Source organism: Petaurus breviceps, unplaced genomic scaffold (assembly GCF_028583685.1).
Source record: "Petaurus breviceps papuanus isolate PSGF00001 unplaced genomic scaffold, PetGlider_PUasm1.0 229, whole genome shotgun sequence".
Taxonomy (NCBI): Eukaryota; Metazoa; Chordata; class Mammalia; order Diprotodontia; family Petauridae; genus Petaurus; species Petaurus breviceps.
Window position 1 is genome coordinate 14,699,339 of NW_027185903.1, and position 15,933 is coordinate 14,715,271.

The window sequence follows — 15,933 nt, forward strand, 5'->3', positions numbered from 1 at the left end:
GTCACTTAATCCCAATTGCCCTCCAAAAAGCGAAAAAAAGAACAAAAAATAATTGATTTGAAGTATCAGGCATGAAGGGAGCTCCATGCCTTAGTCCAGTTTACTTACCATGTATAGATAGAACCTGTCAAGGAAATGATACACAATATGTCTCTGTTTCTTTGGTAATTTGGAGTTATTTTAGCTAAGAGATTGGGAAGAAATTTAAGTAAAAACAAGAGGTATATTACACATGTTGTATTATAGAAATTTGATGTTTAAAATTAATTTCTCTTTTGCATGTAATATACTAGGCTGACCTACATATTAGGTAGTTGGAACAGAACTTAGTCTGTTTCGAAAGTAAAATTGTAATAGGAGAAATGGAAGGAAAAAAGCACTAATAGGATTTCAGTAGAGTGTATAAAATCAGTAATGTAGAACTGTTAGATGTAGAGAGATTAAGAGTTCAGATATGGATGAATAATAGAGGTAGAGGAAAATGGAACGTCTGAATCATAAAGGGAAGTGGAATTTTAGAAGGTTTCCTTTGGGCAACTATTTAGACTCACTTCCACTGTAGTCATGTACACAGAGGAGATCTCTCAGTGTAATACGTGAATAAGAGATGGGATTTTCCCTATTGGACAGGCTTTTAAATTTAGCCTTTATTTATTTCCATTTCCCTTTCCAGAAAATAATTCAGTGTTAACATTTTTCAAGGGTCACACCCCTTTCTTCATCTGACAATCATGCCTCACGCTTCTATTTTCTAGATTAATATTTTATTTACACATATATATTTAATTTTAATCTCATTCAGTTGCTTTTAGTAACTGAAACTTTATCTAGTGTCATATTTTTCAAGAAAATGGAGAAGCTACATGAAAACAGTTGTATCATATTGGTTTTATGCATTTTTTTAAAAGTTTCTCAGAAGCTTCACCACAACTACTTTTTTCTTTCTTAAATCTAGCTTTAATGTTTCCATTCATAAACTCTTATTTGCTCTCTATGTAGCTTCTTTCTGCTCACTTCACTCTTCCATCCATCCTTTTATTCATTAAATATTTACTGAGTGCCTGCTTGTCCTGGCTTCTTTGGAGGATTCAAAGATAAGTGAAAAACAAAGATAAACTGCCATAAAGTTTCAGCATCTAATAGAGAGGATGAGATAGTCATATAAATAACTATAATGCAAGTTAAAATGTGAGAAGTACCATAAGAGAAAGAAAAATTTCTTTCCTTTTTAAAAAATAAAAGTGTTTTGTTGATTTTTTGTTGTTTTTGTGTCCAAGTCATTTCTCATAACCACCCCCACTCCCCAGATTGAACTGTTTCTTGGGACAAAGAAAAAGAACAGACTATCATACAATTGTACAGCCTTCCATGACATTCTTCTGTCTCTCTCTACCCTCCCAACCTTTGTCATGAATGGCCAGGTGTAAAACAAAACCTTTGAGAGTTCGGAAGAGAGAGATATCTCTTAGAGGAGCAGTAAAGGCTTCATGGGGTACACAGTTTCTGAGCTGGATTTTGAAGGATTAGGATTTTATCAATGAAAAACTGGGAAGAGGATGTTATAGAAATAAAGAATTATATGATGCCATGCTTTTCTTCACAAATAGATATAGGGAAAGGGTACAAATCATTTTGTATCAAAATAAAACTAAGAGTTAGTATCAGCTATAATTATGCTATATGCTTTTTCTTGCAGATAAATTTCCTTGGTTTGACAAAGAAGGGAGATCTGAGGTGCTGTCCAATTCTAATTCTAAGGAGAGGGTATTGCTTTTCTGTGTGGGTGGAAAGAAACTATAGTATATGCTTTTCTAATGAAAGAAGACATGATGTGCTTTATGACAAGATTCTGGTTTATGTGCCAGCCAAGAACTATATCCAAAAGAATGGTAATCCAGACTGATACCATTTACTTCTAAATCACTATATCCTTGCCAGATGTAATCTAAAAATCAGCACAGAGTCTTTTTTTAATTAGTTTCTAAAATTGTCTCTACTATTTCCCACATTTACTAATGTCATAATGAAGATATATTTATCTGACTGAAGGGAATGTCCTTCCTAAAAAATTATGGTCTTAATATTGTGGATCATAATTGCATTTTTTTTTATTAAACTGCCCAAAATTCATTTTTGACTTTACCTAATTTCCTTTTGGGTTGTGTCTTGTGAGTCTGTGCTTTAATTTATGTTTATCATTTCCCTTCCCTTTGGGGCACTAGTGACAGGAAAGAAGCAAAAACAAAAATCCCATTGGTAAGCAGTTAAGGAAGGAACTTTCAGTCATACACACTCATCAAGCAGGCCCTACCAAAAATATTGCAAGAGTAGACTTGCCCAGGCTAAGTTCCCAAACAAACTTATTTGTCATTGTAATGATAAAGATAGAAGCTAGATGCTATCATAGGCCCCAGTCCTTTTCAAAACATTTTTTTAAGCTCCCAGATTTATTAACTTCCAGATTATTTTTATTAGAGTGTCACTTTTCTGTTATTTAACTTTAAAAAACTACTTATACATTTTAAATCAACTTAAAAGTATTATATGCTTTTAAATTCTTTGTAATCATTGATTTTCTCAATTATCTTTTCAACATAGTCTCAAAGGATTTCATTCCTTCCTAGTCAGCAGTTTGTGATGGAGAGTCATTATTTTTGTAAAGATTAACCCAGTTTTAATAATTTCTTATTGCTTTAGTACTTGAGGGAACCATGATTGCAGCCATGTCGGCACAAGCCCTCCACACCATTAATCTTGGTGGTTTAATGAGTCTCTATAGCCAACTACGTATTAACTTCATAGTCTTTGCAAATTTAGATAAACTAGTTCTTCCCTTACTAGAAATCTCTCCAGGGTTTCCAAAGTTTATGTTCCATTGGCATAGCCTTCTTATGTCACCTCTGTGTCATGGTGAGGCTTTGGGATTTTAGCAGGGACCGGTCTAGATTGGTACATATGAATTATCAAGACTATGTATCTGTAAACTGGTATTTTTCTATTTTGTCTCTATACCACGTTTGTTGTTCAGTCATTTTCAGTCATGTCCAACTCTTTGTGAATCCATTTGTAGTTTTCTTGGCAGAGATACTACTGGAGTGGTTTTCCATTTCCTTCTCTAGCTCATTTTACAGATGAGAAAACTGAGAAAAACAGGAATAAGTGACTTGCCCAGAGTCACACATCTAGTAAGTATCTGAGGCCAGATTTGAACTCAGTAAAATGAGTCCTTCTGGCTCCAGGCCATTCACTGTAAACACTGTGCAGCCTAATTGTCCCTATAACATATTACATAGTTGTTGTTTTCTTAAGCTAATTGATTGTCCCTTACAGGGACATGTTATGTTATGATTTAGCAATGAATGTCATGAAAAATGAAAGGATATTGCTTAAACAAATGTTCATCCCTCTTCAAGTGTCTAAAGATTGAGTACCTTCTTTTTCTCTGTCAGCAATTTTCCTTACATTTAGATTGTATTGCCTAATTTTAAACTGATAGTTTCTTCTATTTAATGAAATGATATTTGCTACTAGAGTGCAAGCCATTTTCTTTGTCCCTACATTCTGGAGCTTCTCTACTTGACAAAGGGACCTAATCCAAAATTTCTCTTCCCATAAATTCTATAGGTCAATTTTATTGAATGATGGACTCCATAAGAAATAATTCCTATTTATTTAGTGATCTTCTTTAGCTCATCTCCTGCCTAACATTCATCCTGCTTTCAGCGGGCCTACTGTGCAAGTCTTGGTGCAGTGCAAAAGAATTCAGTCCTCATCTTCAATAACTTTTCTCAAAGAATGATCTGACTTTTGTCTAGTGGTATGGCAGTCTGGTCAGATCTATCCTAAAAACCTAAACTCAGAAACTGTTACTTGTTTCCTGGAAGCTGTGTATTTCTACCTTTTTGAAAACAGGTGTTATTTGAATACAAAAAAATTTTTTTAGCCATATATAACACAAAAGAAGTGATTTTTTCCCCCTTGCTAGGATATATTTTTCTTAGGTCACCATGCACAATGATTTATCTCTTTGTAAAATTTTCCTTGGGAAGATTTCATTTCTAGGAGCTTAAGGAAAATCAGGCTATGAATCAATCAGCAGTCATTTATTAAACACTTACTATGTGCCAGCCACTTTTCTAAGTCCTAGGCATACCAAAAAAAGCAGAAAGCAGTCCCTGCCCTCAAAGAGCTTATATTCTAATTATATTCTAGCTTATGTGTTATATTCTAGTGGGCTGAGACGATATATCAAAAAGTATATATGCATATGTGGATATATGTGTATGCATATGTGTATGTATATGTAAGTACCTAGATAAAAGATAAAAACAGAGTAGGTGGAACTTAGCCTTAGAGAGGAAAGCATTATCAAAATTTTAGAGCCCAGAAGGAGTTTGGAAAGCTAGTTCAGTCTCATCATTTTGTAGACTAATAATTGAAGTAAAAGAAGGTCTAATGATTTCTCCCTTGTACTCAAAACTCTTTTTTTTTCTTTTATTATCAGCTGTAATATTTTGTTAAATCCAAAGGCTCAGATGTTCATGATTTGAATTTCCCCATTTTGATGGATCACTGTTTTGACTAAAATGATATTGTTATATAAAAGAAGACCTGGGTAGAATTTGCCATTAACTCATTTCTCTTTTCAAATAGTAATATTCATAAATTCTAAGCTTAACACTATTCACTTGCCTTATATTTCTGCCTGTAGTTTTCAAGTTAATGATTTTAATTGAAGGTATTAAAGTCTGAGATCTCTTTACCATTTACATAACTGTCAAGGGAAGAATGCTCTTAGTTTCAACCCTCTTTGTATTTCAATAAAATCTTTTTTTTTTTTTAAAGTGTATTTTGTGCAACATTCTATAATCTTGGATATAGTTGCTGCTAGTATTGTTGATGGAAACATTCTTTGCACATCACAATATTTATAGACTACCTGCTGCTATGTCTTGTTCTAATCATCATTAGAAGCAAAGGGTATCATTTTCTCTTTTCATTCTTAAAAGTCATCGTGTTTCTAATAGACCAGACTCTAATTAAGTGAACTAATTTCCTTGTGTTGAAGTATATGAAGGCAATTTTTTATCTCCCTTTTAACAGATACATCCTGTTAAGAATGATTTTCTACCATGTAAAATTTTTTTTTATATATTTTGTTATAAAGGGATATATATTCCTTTCATTTCTGAATCTTTTCCTTATCTTTCTCCTGTCTAGCAAGTTATCCCTTGTAACAAAAAAATATCAAAAAGAAGGGGGAAAAGGAGTTGAGTAAAAATTTGTCTTTTGCTTTTTGGAGGGCAGTTGGGGTTAAGTGACTTGCCCAGGGTCACACGGAGGAGTTGAGTAAAATTAACTAACACATCAGTTCTGACAGTCAGTATATACAATGTTCCATCATCTTCTTTTCCATTGCTAATAAAGGATTCTCAACATTTACTTTTTCAGGAATAGGAATTTAGCTATCAAGTAGAAAATGGCTCTGCAGTTCAATATGTGGTCTAATCTTGCATTCACTTTCTATTTTCTCAGCTGAACTTATAGTTTTTATTGATTGTCCATACTGAAATGGGAATATTGAGGGAATGGAATGGTAGTACCTCAATTTCACTTCCTCTTTACCTAATCACTTCTGAGTTTTAAACTGCCAAACTAGCTTATAACATGATCCTTGATCTATTCTTGGAAGTAATCCTGGAAGTCATGCTGAAATTTTGACTCAACTGCTGAATCAGTATTGGATACTGTCCATGCAGCTGTTTATTCCAGCATTGTTGTGACAATGCTGGATACCTTTTACAATAGCCACATACAATAAATAATCTGTTCAGCTTCTATCCTGCATAACTCCAAGTATGCAGGTTTAAAACCAACTACAAATATTTGGTATCCATCAATTGTTGGTGATGTTGATACATTACGTAATACACATTTGGAGGAAGGAACATTTTTTTAAAAAAATTTTCGTCTATATCTGATTGCATGCTGCCATGGGGGGGGGCGGAGAGGGAGAAAAGGAGAAGGAGGGAGAGAAAATTTGGAACTCAAGGGATTGTGGAACTGAATATTGTCAACTAAAAGTATATAAATAAATTTCTTTTTAATTTGACAAGGAAATCTTTTTAATTTTTCAAAAGAATAAAGGGTAACTTTTTTTCAGAACAAATAATGCAGAGGTATGCTTTGTGTGACTTCATATATGTGTATATATATATATATGTTATTATTGTAGAAGGGATTGCCTTATACAATGATGGGGAAAGGAAAGAATTCAGAACTAAATAAAATAAAAATTTGGAAAATAATAGGAAAATGAGGAAATAAGGAAGATAAGAATTTGGAAATAAATAAAATAAAATTTTAATTTTAAAAAGAATAAAGTGATCAAGTAATAGAGACTGCATAGGCAGTTTGGGGCATAACATGATTCTGCCCTCTCTGGTTACTGAATATATTTTATGGATATTCTTTGTCTGAAGACTCATATTTAACACTTTTCTTCTAAAAGTAAACAATATGGTAGAACTGGGATTTTTCAGTATCAAAATATGTATTTAAAGTGTTCCTCCTTTTTTTCCATTAAGGTTGACAAACTTGCAATGGAGTTGGAACAGAACCGTAACCTGCATTGTACTATAATACACATTGATATGGATGCTTTCTATGCAGCTGTAGAAATGAGAGACAATCCAGAACTGAGGGATAAACCCATTGCAGTAGGATCAATGAGTATGTTGGTAAGTAAAGATCAAAGACAGAAAAGAATGTAGACACAGAAAAGTCAAGGAAAGTTCCTATAGGTATATGACATAAGTTCTAGTTCTTTCCTTTCCAAATTACAGCTAGATCCCAATTAATGTGAATAACAAATTCTGTGAAGTAGTAGTATGGATTTCAATTCTCACTATATATTGAAGTAATAATTGTATGAATATGGTAATTGGTACCAGCCCATTGGAAATAGGCAGTATGAATTTGAATAATGTAACCATTCCACTGCATTCATTAATTGCACCAATTGGGACCTGGCTGCTTTTTTTCTTAGCAAAATATTTCAAATAAGAAGAGATTTGAAGAAGGGAAAGGAACTCTCTATTCTTGATTTCTAACTACTAAAGTTATTATGAAATATTATGTCCTTCAGAATTTGCTTTTAGTTTGTTTGAAATGAGTGAGTTCCACATGTAAACTTGATTGACCAAAAAAGTACATTTGAACCACACTGGAAACTTAGGGGTTGCCCATGAGTCAAGGAATGGCTAAACAAGGTGCGGTATATGAATGTGATAGAATACTATTATCTTGTAAGAAATGATAAAGGAGATGGTTTTAGAAGAATTTAGCAAGACTTGAATGAATTCATGCAAAATGAAGTGAGCAGAATTAAAAAAAATAATTTACACAATAATAACACTATCGTAGAGATAATCGATTTTGAAAGACATAGTCACTGATCAACATAATGACCAACTATAATTCCAGTGACTCATGATGAAAAATACCCACCTCCACACAGAGAGCTGAAGGACTTAGTTAGAGTATAAGTTAAAGCATATTTTCTTCTGTTTCTTTCTTTTTTCCTGGAACATGGCTAATTAGGAAATTTATTTTGCATGTCTATACATATTTGTAATGGGTTCTTTTTCTTTTTTCTTTTTGTCTTCTCAGTTGCTAGAGAAGGGGAAGACAGAGAAAGAGAGAGAGAGAGAGAGAGAGAGAGAGAGAGAGAGAGAGAGAGAGAGTTTGGAACTGAAAATAAAACAAAATTGAATTTTTTGAAGTATCCATTAAAATAAACCAAGAGACCAAAGAGAAGAAAATAATAGCCCCCAAACCTACCATACAACAATAATAAAAATCGGGGCGGCCAGGTAACACAGCGAGTAAGAGCACCGGCCCCAGAATCAGGATAACCTGGGAATCGAATCTGGGCTCAGACACTTAGCACCCACCCAGAAACACCTGACCATGTAACCTTGAGCAAGTTACTTAACCCCAATTGCTTAGGGGTGGCCAGGTGACGCAGTGAGTAAGAGCACCAGCCCCAGAGTCAGGATGACCTGGGATCGAATCCGGGTTCTGATACTTAGTACCATGCCCAGAAATAATAACTGGACGTGTAACCTTGAGCATGTTATTTAACCCCAATGCTTAAAAAAAATAATAAAAATCAACTAAATAGCAAACTAGGTGCCAATGTGATTTAAAAAAAAATACAGTGCAACTAAAACTTCTAAAATGCAAAAAGTAATTCATTTGGAGAGATCCTAAAAATCATTTGTCCTGAGAGTTTTTTCACTATCCAAGATCAAATTGCTTATCATTAAGAGGAATTAAACTAGATTCACTGATAGAATAGTATATGTATATGTGTGTGGCAATCTGCATCAGAGGGAGGACCCACACTGGGAGTTCCCATGAAATCATAGTGGCTTGATATATCATTTGTATACAAGGCAAAATGCTTCTGAACTCCTAACCATAAGATCACTTTTGAACTTTCAGATAGCATTTTTCTATTCTCTTTCTTTTGTTATTAATGTTTTATATTGTCTCCTCTGATAGAATAAAAGTACTTTGAATGCTGGGCCTATTTCATTTTTGTGTTTGTTCCCCAACCTCTGGCATATAGTAGATATTTAATGCTTGTTGAATGGGGTTTTTTTTGAAAGAAAGATATCCCAAAATTCTCAAATGAATAAATGACACATTTAAAGAAATTAAGCACAAATTAACACTGATAAGAAAATTGGAAGATAAACAAATCACAGAATTTAGAATTAGAAGGGCATCTATCTTTTCTAACCCATACCTGAAAGGAATCTCCACTATAACATATCTGACAAGTGATCACCCAAACCTCTGCTTAAAGACCACCTGCAGAAGTAGAACCCACTATCTCTCCAGAAGGACAGCCACATTTGCCACATCTTTTAGTAGCTGAGGGACATAGCTGATCTGCACCAAGTGACCTTATTCAATTTGGTGCTCCATGCCTATCTGGATAGCGACTCTCTATTAGCCATTTTTATTCCATCATTTCCATTACAAAAATCATTCTCCTTAGTAAAAAGAAAAGCCAAAGCAGAATTAAGCAGCTCATGATTCTCTTTGTCCCATCCACCCTTAGCTGTACTCTTTTCCTCCTTTGTTCCTCCTTTTTCTCCCAATATAGCTCAATTTTTTCTTAAAAGAACTAACTCCAAATTACTTTTATTATCTACAAAGAACTTAGAGGAATCATAGGGAAAAAATTTAAGCTGGAATTAAAAGGCCCTTTTAAAAAACCAAGAGGAAATAATGAAGAAAATTAACAGTATGGAGACTATAATAGAAAAAACTCAGATGAAAATTCTGTTGAATCAGCTGACAGCAGGCTTCTTACAGCAGAGCAGAACCTCGCATCATCATCATCATAAAGAAGAGCTTGCATTTATACAGTGCTTTATGATTTGCAAAGCACTTTACAGAGGACCTGGTATGCATGGCGTCCATGGAGTCACAAAGAGTTGGACACAGCTGGACAACTCAACAACAACAACAGAATCTCCTTTAATCTTCACAACAACCCTAGGAAGTAGATATTATTATCTTCATTTTAAAGATGAGGGAACTGAGGCAGACAAAGATTAGGTGATTTATCTGGGGCCATATAGCTATTAAGTGTCTAAGGCCAGATATGAGTGCATATCTTTCTAATTCCATTACTCTATCCACTACAAAACCTACCATCTAGAAATACAGGTTAAAAAAAAAATTCACTAGGTTATATAAAGAATCAGAAAATTTTCAGATTTAAGTGACAGATCTTGAGGATTGAGATCTGTAGCAATCTCAATATTACTGATATTCCAGAAAGTTTAGATAAATAAAGGTAATTCAATACCGTATTCTAGAAAGTTGTTTTTAAATGCTCAGGAGTGACCAAAAGAATCCATAATCTGTAAACAAAATGCATAGTAAATTTCACTTCAACAAATATTATTAAATGCTTACTCTTGGGCCCTGTGCTAGTCCTGAGGGCCCAAAGACAGAAATCAAATAATTCCTACCCTCAAGGAGCTCTTATTTCACTGGATGAGGGAAAGGGTATATGACATGTATTATTGTTGTCGTTCAGTCATGTCCAGCTCTTTGTGATCCCATTTGGGGTTTTCTTGGCAAAGATATGGGAGTGGTCCTTCTCCAGTTCATTTGATATATGAAGAAACCAAGGCAAATAGGGTGAAGTGACTTGACCAGGGTCACACAACTAGTAAGTGTCTGAAGCTGGATTTCAACTCAGGAAGATAAATCTTCCTGACTCCAGGCCCAGTGTTCTATCCACTGGGCCACCTAGCTACCCCAACAACATGTGTTCAAGTAAAAATAGAAAATACATAAAAGTTTAACATACAGGAGGATGAGAGTGCTAATAACTGAGGTGAGGGTGGAGAAATCAGGAAGGGCTTATTGTGCATATTCTGGAAAGTAAAAAGTGGTATGTTGAAGGAAGCAAGGGTTTTTCCTGGTCAGAAATGGTTACATTCCAGCCTTAGGAGATTATTTATGCAAATCTGTAGAGATGGGCAGAAGATGTTGTGTATAGGAAGCAACTAGTAGTCCAGTTTAAGTAGAACAGATGGTAAGTGTTATAAGTTTTGCACATATGTGAAGCATGGATTGGAGAAGGGGAAAGACTGGGAGCAAGGAGGCCAATTAGGCTGTTGTAATAATTTAGATGGCAGTAAAAGTGGAGAAAAGGGAACAGATATAAGAGAAGCTGTAGATGCAAGATCCACACGTTTGATCGGATGTGAGAAATAAGGGGAAGGGAAGTCAGTGATTATGATTCCAAGGTTGTTAACCTGGTTGAGAATTTGATGAAGCCACCAGCAAAAATGTTTGGAGAAGAGAGAATAAAATGGGCTCTATTTTGGATTATTAAGTTTGAGATGGCTCTGGGATATTCAGTAGATAGGCAAGAGAGTGAAGGAGGGTGATGGGGGAGGGGGAGGAGAGAAGGAGAAAGTAGAAAGGAATACTATGAGCCAGATACTGAACTCCCTGAGAAAGGAGGACGAATAACCTGAAGGCCCATACATGACTGGGTGGGGAAGATGGAATGAACCCAACGCGAGATTATTGGATTGAGCAAAGGGAGAGTCTGAAAGTGTAAGGTTGTAAGTGTATGTTTATTCTTCTTCCTGATCTAGAACTTGGAGGCCAAGGAGAAAGGCATAGTTGTTGCTAGTGGAGAGAATAGCCAGGGATACATTGTCTTCTGGGAAAAGCGAGGTTTCAAAAATAGTGGAAAAGATTTTAAAGATGAAATCTAAGATAACTTAGTTTAACACTATAGGAAAGATCCAGTGGCTGCAATGGAGTGGGAGAACAGAGGAGGATAAGAACTGTGGAGAGGCAAGGCTAAAGTGAATAGGAAGGATAGTACCCAGGTGATTACTCCTTGGTACTTCAACAGACATGTGTTTTGAAGCACAGGGATAAGAAGAGTCTGTGGTAGGAATCTGCCTGCCATAGGATGTGGAATGACCTGTCCTGCTGAGGTTCTAGAATAACTCAGCATGGAGTGAGTGTGGGCCCTCACTGACTCAGACTCCCAGAAAATGACTCTCTTAAGATTTTCAGACCTAATGACTAAGAGAACAAGGTGGTGAATAGTCCCCTGGGGGTTAGGCCAAACTTCACCTGGAGCCTTGTCCCAGACAATAGCCTACAAACATTCCAGATACATTACTGGTCCTCTCCCTTATCCCCACCCTGATTCCTCCAAACTACATTAGATGCACTAGTCTTGGAATTTATGGCTTACAGTCCTCTTTAGAGCTGGTATTCTGAGGTCCCCTCATAGCCAGACAAAGTCCTGAAGTGAGTTGGACTTTTTCAGAGGTTCTTGACTGGGATTCCTAAAAATATTCTGAGAAGGGGTCCATAGGCTTTCCTAGACTGCCAGAGGGATCTGTGAAAGAAAAAAAAAAGGTCAAGAAACCCTCAGAGAGTTCCCTTTGCTCTGACATTCAGAGGCTAAGGCCTAGATTGCACTTCCTAGATACATTATAATTAAGCTACAAAATTACAGTGATAAGGAAGGAAATACTTCATTCTGCTAGAAGAAAAAATATATGCTTACCAAGGAACAGTAACCAAAAAAACAGCAGACTTTTCAAGGAAAACAAGGAACAATGGGGGGAAAAATTGGAATTTAACATAGACAAAATTAAGAAGCCTGAGCCATAAACCCAGAATTATCTACTCAGCAAAACTCAGCAGGCTATTTAACAGCAAGAGATTGACACTAGAGAAACATTTAGACTTTTTAAAAGTTTGCAGAGGCTTATGTAAAGTATCTTACCAAAGTCTTGAAGAAGTTAGTCTCTCTGCCAAAAAAAAGTATTTAAAACAATTCACACTACTCAAATCAGGATAAATTAAATGTGAGCACCTTCTGAATGTTACGTTGATTAAATATATCTAAATGTTTCTGGAGGGTTTAGAGAATTTTAGAGAAATAAGAAATAAGAAAAATGAAACAAAAGGGGAGACAAACAACCCCTATGTCTCTCCTAAATCACCAACCAATATTTTGAAAAACATTTAAAATATTTGTAAGAATATTTACCATTATGGAAGTCTTCAAGGATAGCCACAGAAGTACTTTAAAATCCACTATACATACATACATATGTGTATATGCCCTTTTGTAAAACACCCTCCTACTCTGCCAAAAGGAAATTTTATTATTTGCAGATACAACATATGCTGAATATGTTATCTATAAAATCAAAGGAAAATACAGTGTACTTTCTTGGTGTGGTACAGAAATTGGCTTCTAATTTAATGAGATTTGGATCATCAGTTCTTTAAACTCAATCAAATAGGATTCTACTAGTATTATAGGTGACTCTAAAATCCCAAGGCTGAATACCTACATTACCTTATGCTTTCACTTGGTACAGAAGAGTCCTGCTTTAAGGAACTTAGTGGAAATCTCAAAATTATAACCTTAATGTTGTTACTCTGTGTTGTTAAAAATTAAATTCTGGGGCAGTATAAGTACAGGAGTTTAAATCAGCATGTCTTTCTATTCTTCTGTATGTTCAGATGTCATAGCAACCCCATCAAAATAATTTTGTGCTTGCTTACATGAACCACTTTGTGTCCTTCTAATGTGTCCTGTACAGTTTGTTCCAATTTCTCTCCCACACAGTCCCCTTCCACTGACTTGAACATACAAAGACAAAAGGTTGTCAGTAGAAAAATATGGTAATTGATGGCAATTTGGTCTTATTAATAATAAGTAATACAGCCTTGTTGAACAGATGTGATCTAAGAGCGGTCATCCAGAGTCAAGAAAAAAAAAAACAATTTCTGCTTTTTGTTCAATTCAGATTTGCATTTCTTTGATTCTTTGTTGAGACTGCAGACACAGTCCATATTTATGATAGTAGGTTTGTCATGTGAATATTTTCATCTTCTTTGGGGGTACCAATTTATTTCAGGTAGACTGTTAGCTTCCAGGTGGTCCTCTCTCTTGTGCCAAACATCTTTCCCAAGTCTCCTCTCTGGCCCCCATTCAAAATTTTACCTACCAGCAAAGGTATACTCCACCTTCACAGCAATAATTGCTTCTTGGAAAAAACAGCACTAAGAGATGATGACATATAGGACAATTAGGTTCTATAACCTCCTACCATTTTAGTGGGTGTACAGTACAGAAGTTCACCTGAGGAGAGGCATAAATAAAGACCTAGTATGTCAAAACAAAAACTTTCTGTCAGGCAACTTGTATAAGGTATTTGTTCCTCACCAAATCCCAGTAAGATTTCCTGTCTCCCAGCCCTTGGGTTCAGAATATTAACTGTGAACAAGCGTCTTCACCTTTTAAATTCTCATGAAGTACAGTGGATCTCATATTATCAAATGTGAAGATTACTTTTTAAAAAATCTTTAATTGGAAGGTTTTTTTTTATGTAACAGTTAAGCAAAACTACTAACAGAGGAACAAATGTGATTCCATGTGTCATTCTATACCTATTCACTTCTCTACCAAGAAGAAGGAAAAATACATTTCATCATTTACTTTATAGGATTTTATTGGTTATTGCATTTAATTTGAGACCAGCTACCTTTTAGATTTTGTTTGTATTATTATAGTCATTGAGTACATTTTCTCTTCATTTCTGCTTTCTTTGATCTGCACCAGTCCTCATACATCTCTAAAGTTCTCATATTCCTCATTTCTTGTACAGCAAAAATGTTCCCAAAATATTCTATTACATTCACATATCACAGTTTCTTTAGTCACTCCACGATAGAACATTACTTTGTTTCCATTTTTTTCTCTGCCATAAAGAATACTGCAACTATAATTTGAAATGGAACCTTTCTTTCTGTCTTTAACCTACTTGGAATATACGGTATGCCTTGTAGTAGAGTTGTTAGGTCTTAAGGTGACTATTTAGTCACCTTTCTTTCACAATTCTAAATAGTTTTGGAACAGTTGGAACAAGTCAGACTTCTACCTAAAATATTTTAATATATTTGACTTCTCACACCCCCTCTGATATTGACTCTTTTCATTTTTTATCATGCCAGTATGATGACTCAGAGGTGAAACCTCAGAGTTGTTTTATTATAATTATTATTGTTTGTTCCAGACTTATGATTTCATCATGTTTCCCACCATGGAAGCTCCTGCTATCACTCATAAAAATCTTCAACTATTCATTGATTTTATTATCTTAGAGAATTGCTTGGGATACTGTGAACTTGAATCCAGATCTTTCAAACCTTGAGTTTGACTCTGCCCACTCTATCCATGCAACATTGTCTTGCTTGTTATTTAATTTACATTTTTCTTATTAGCAATTTGGAACATTTTTTCCCTAATTTATAATTTGTACTTCTTTTCAAAACCTTTTTGTTCATATCCTTCAATCACTATCTATTGATGAATAAGGATTTCTTTTCAAAAAATATTTTTATTTTATTTCTCAATTACATGTAAAAACAATTTTAACCTTCATTGTAAAATAATTTTTGAGTTTTAAATTCTCTCTCTCCCTTCCTGCCCTCATCTGGAGTATACATGTAAAGTCATGCAAAACATTTCCATATTAGACATGTTGTAAAAGAGAATACAGACCAAAAAAAAAGAAAGAAAAAGAAAATAAGAAAGGTGGACAAGGTTTTTTAAAAGTGTGCTTCAGTCTGTATTCAAGCTCTATTAGTTCTTTCTCTGGAGGTGGATGACATTTTTCATCATAAATACCTCTGATTGTCTTGAATCATTATATTTCTGAGAATAGTTAAGTCATTCACAATTAATCATCATACAATACTGCTGTTACTTTGTACAATGTTCTTCTGGTTCTGCTCTCATCATTTTGCATCAGTTCATATAAGTCTTCCCAGGTTTTTCTGAAACCATCCTGCTTGTAAGGACCTCTTTTTAACCACAAAAGGATTGGTGGACTCTCACAGGAATAATAGTTTACAATTAGAGTCCATTGATTGGGAAAATAAAAATTAGAAATCTTAAATTTATATTAGTGAATTAAAAAAAAATCAAAACCTGTTCATTATAAAGAACTATTGATTCTGGCCAACATTTGGAACTGAGAAGCTTAAATGATTTGTCAGTAGTCACTCAGCTAATATGTGTTAGGGTCAGCACTTGAACCCAGGTCTTCCAGAATCCAAGGCTGGCCCTCTATCCACTATGAGATAATATCTGTAAAAAGCACTTAACATGTAGTAGGTTTAAATGTTCCATTCCATAGTAGGAACAAATATTTATTCCCTTCCCCTTCTCTATCCTTCTCCCTATGTCTTGCTACCATTAATGAGGAAATCATAGTTCCAGATAGAGTCAACAAATTTATACCTTAACAATCACAACAGAAATTGAAAAACAGCAACTATATATAT

At 34.8% G+C, this 15,933-nt stretch overlaps 1 protein-coding gene across 6 annotated transcripts in view; it reads left to right on the forward strand.

Moving 5' to 3' along the window:
- POLK (DNA polymerase kappa) overlaps nucleotides 1–15,933 on the forward strand; it is a 119,702-nt gene that overhangs the window by 72,707 nt on the left and 31,062 nt on the right. For all 6 annotated transcript variants that reach the window (XM_069096242.1, XM_069096241.1, XM_069096245.1 and 3 more), the window contains one exon: nucleotides 6,588–6,740. In XM_069096242.1, coding sequence (XP_068952343.1) covers nucleotides 6,588–6,740 — 153 coding nt within the window. The remainder of the gene's footprint in view (nucleotides 1–6,587; nucleotides 6,741–15,933) is intronic.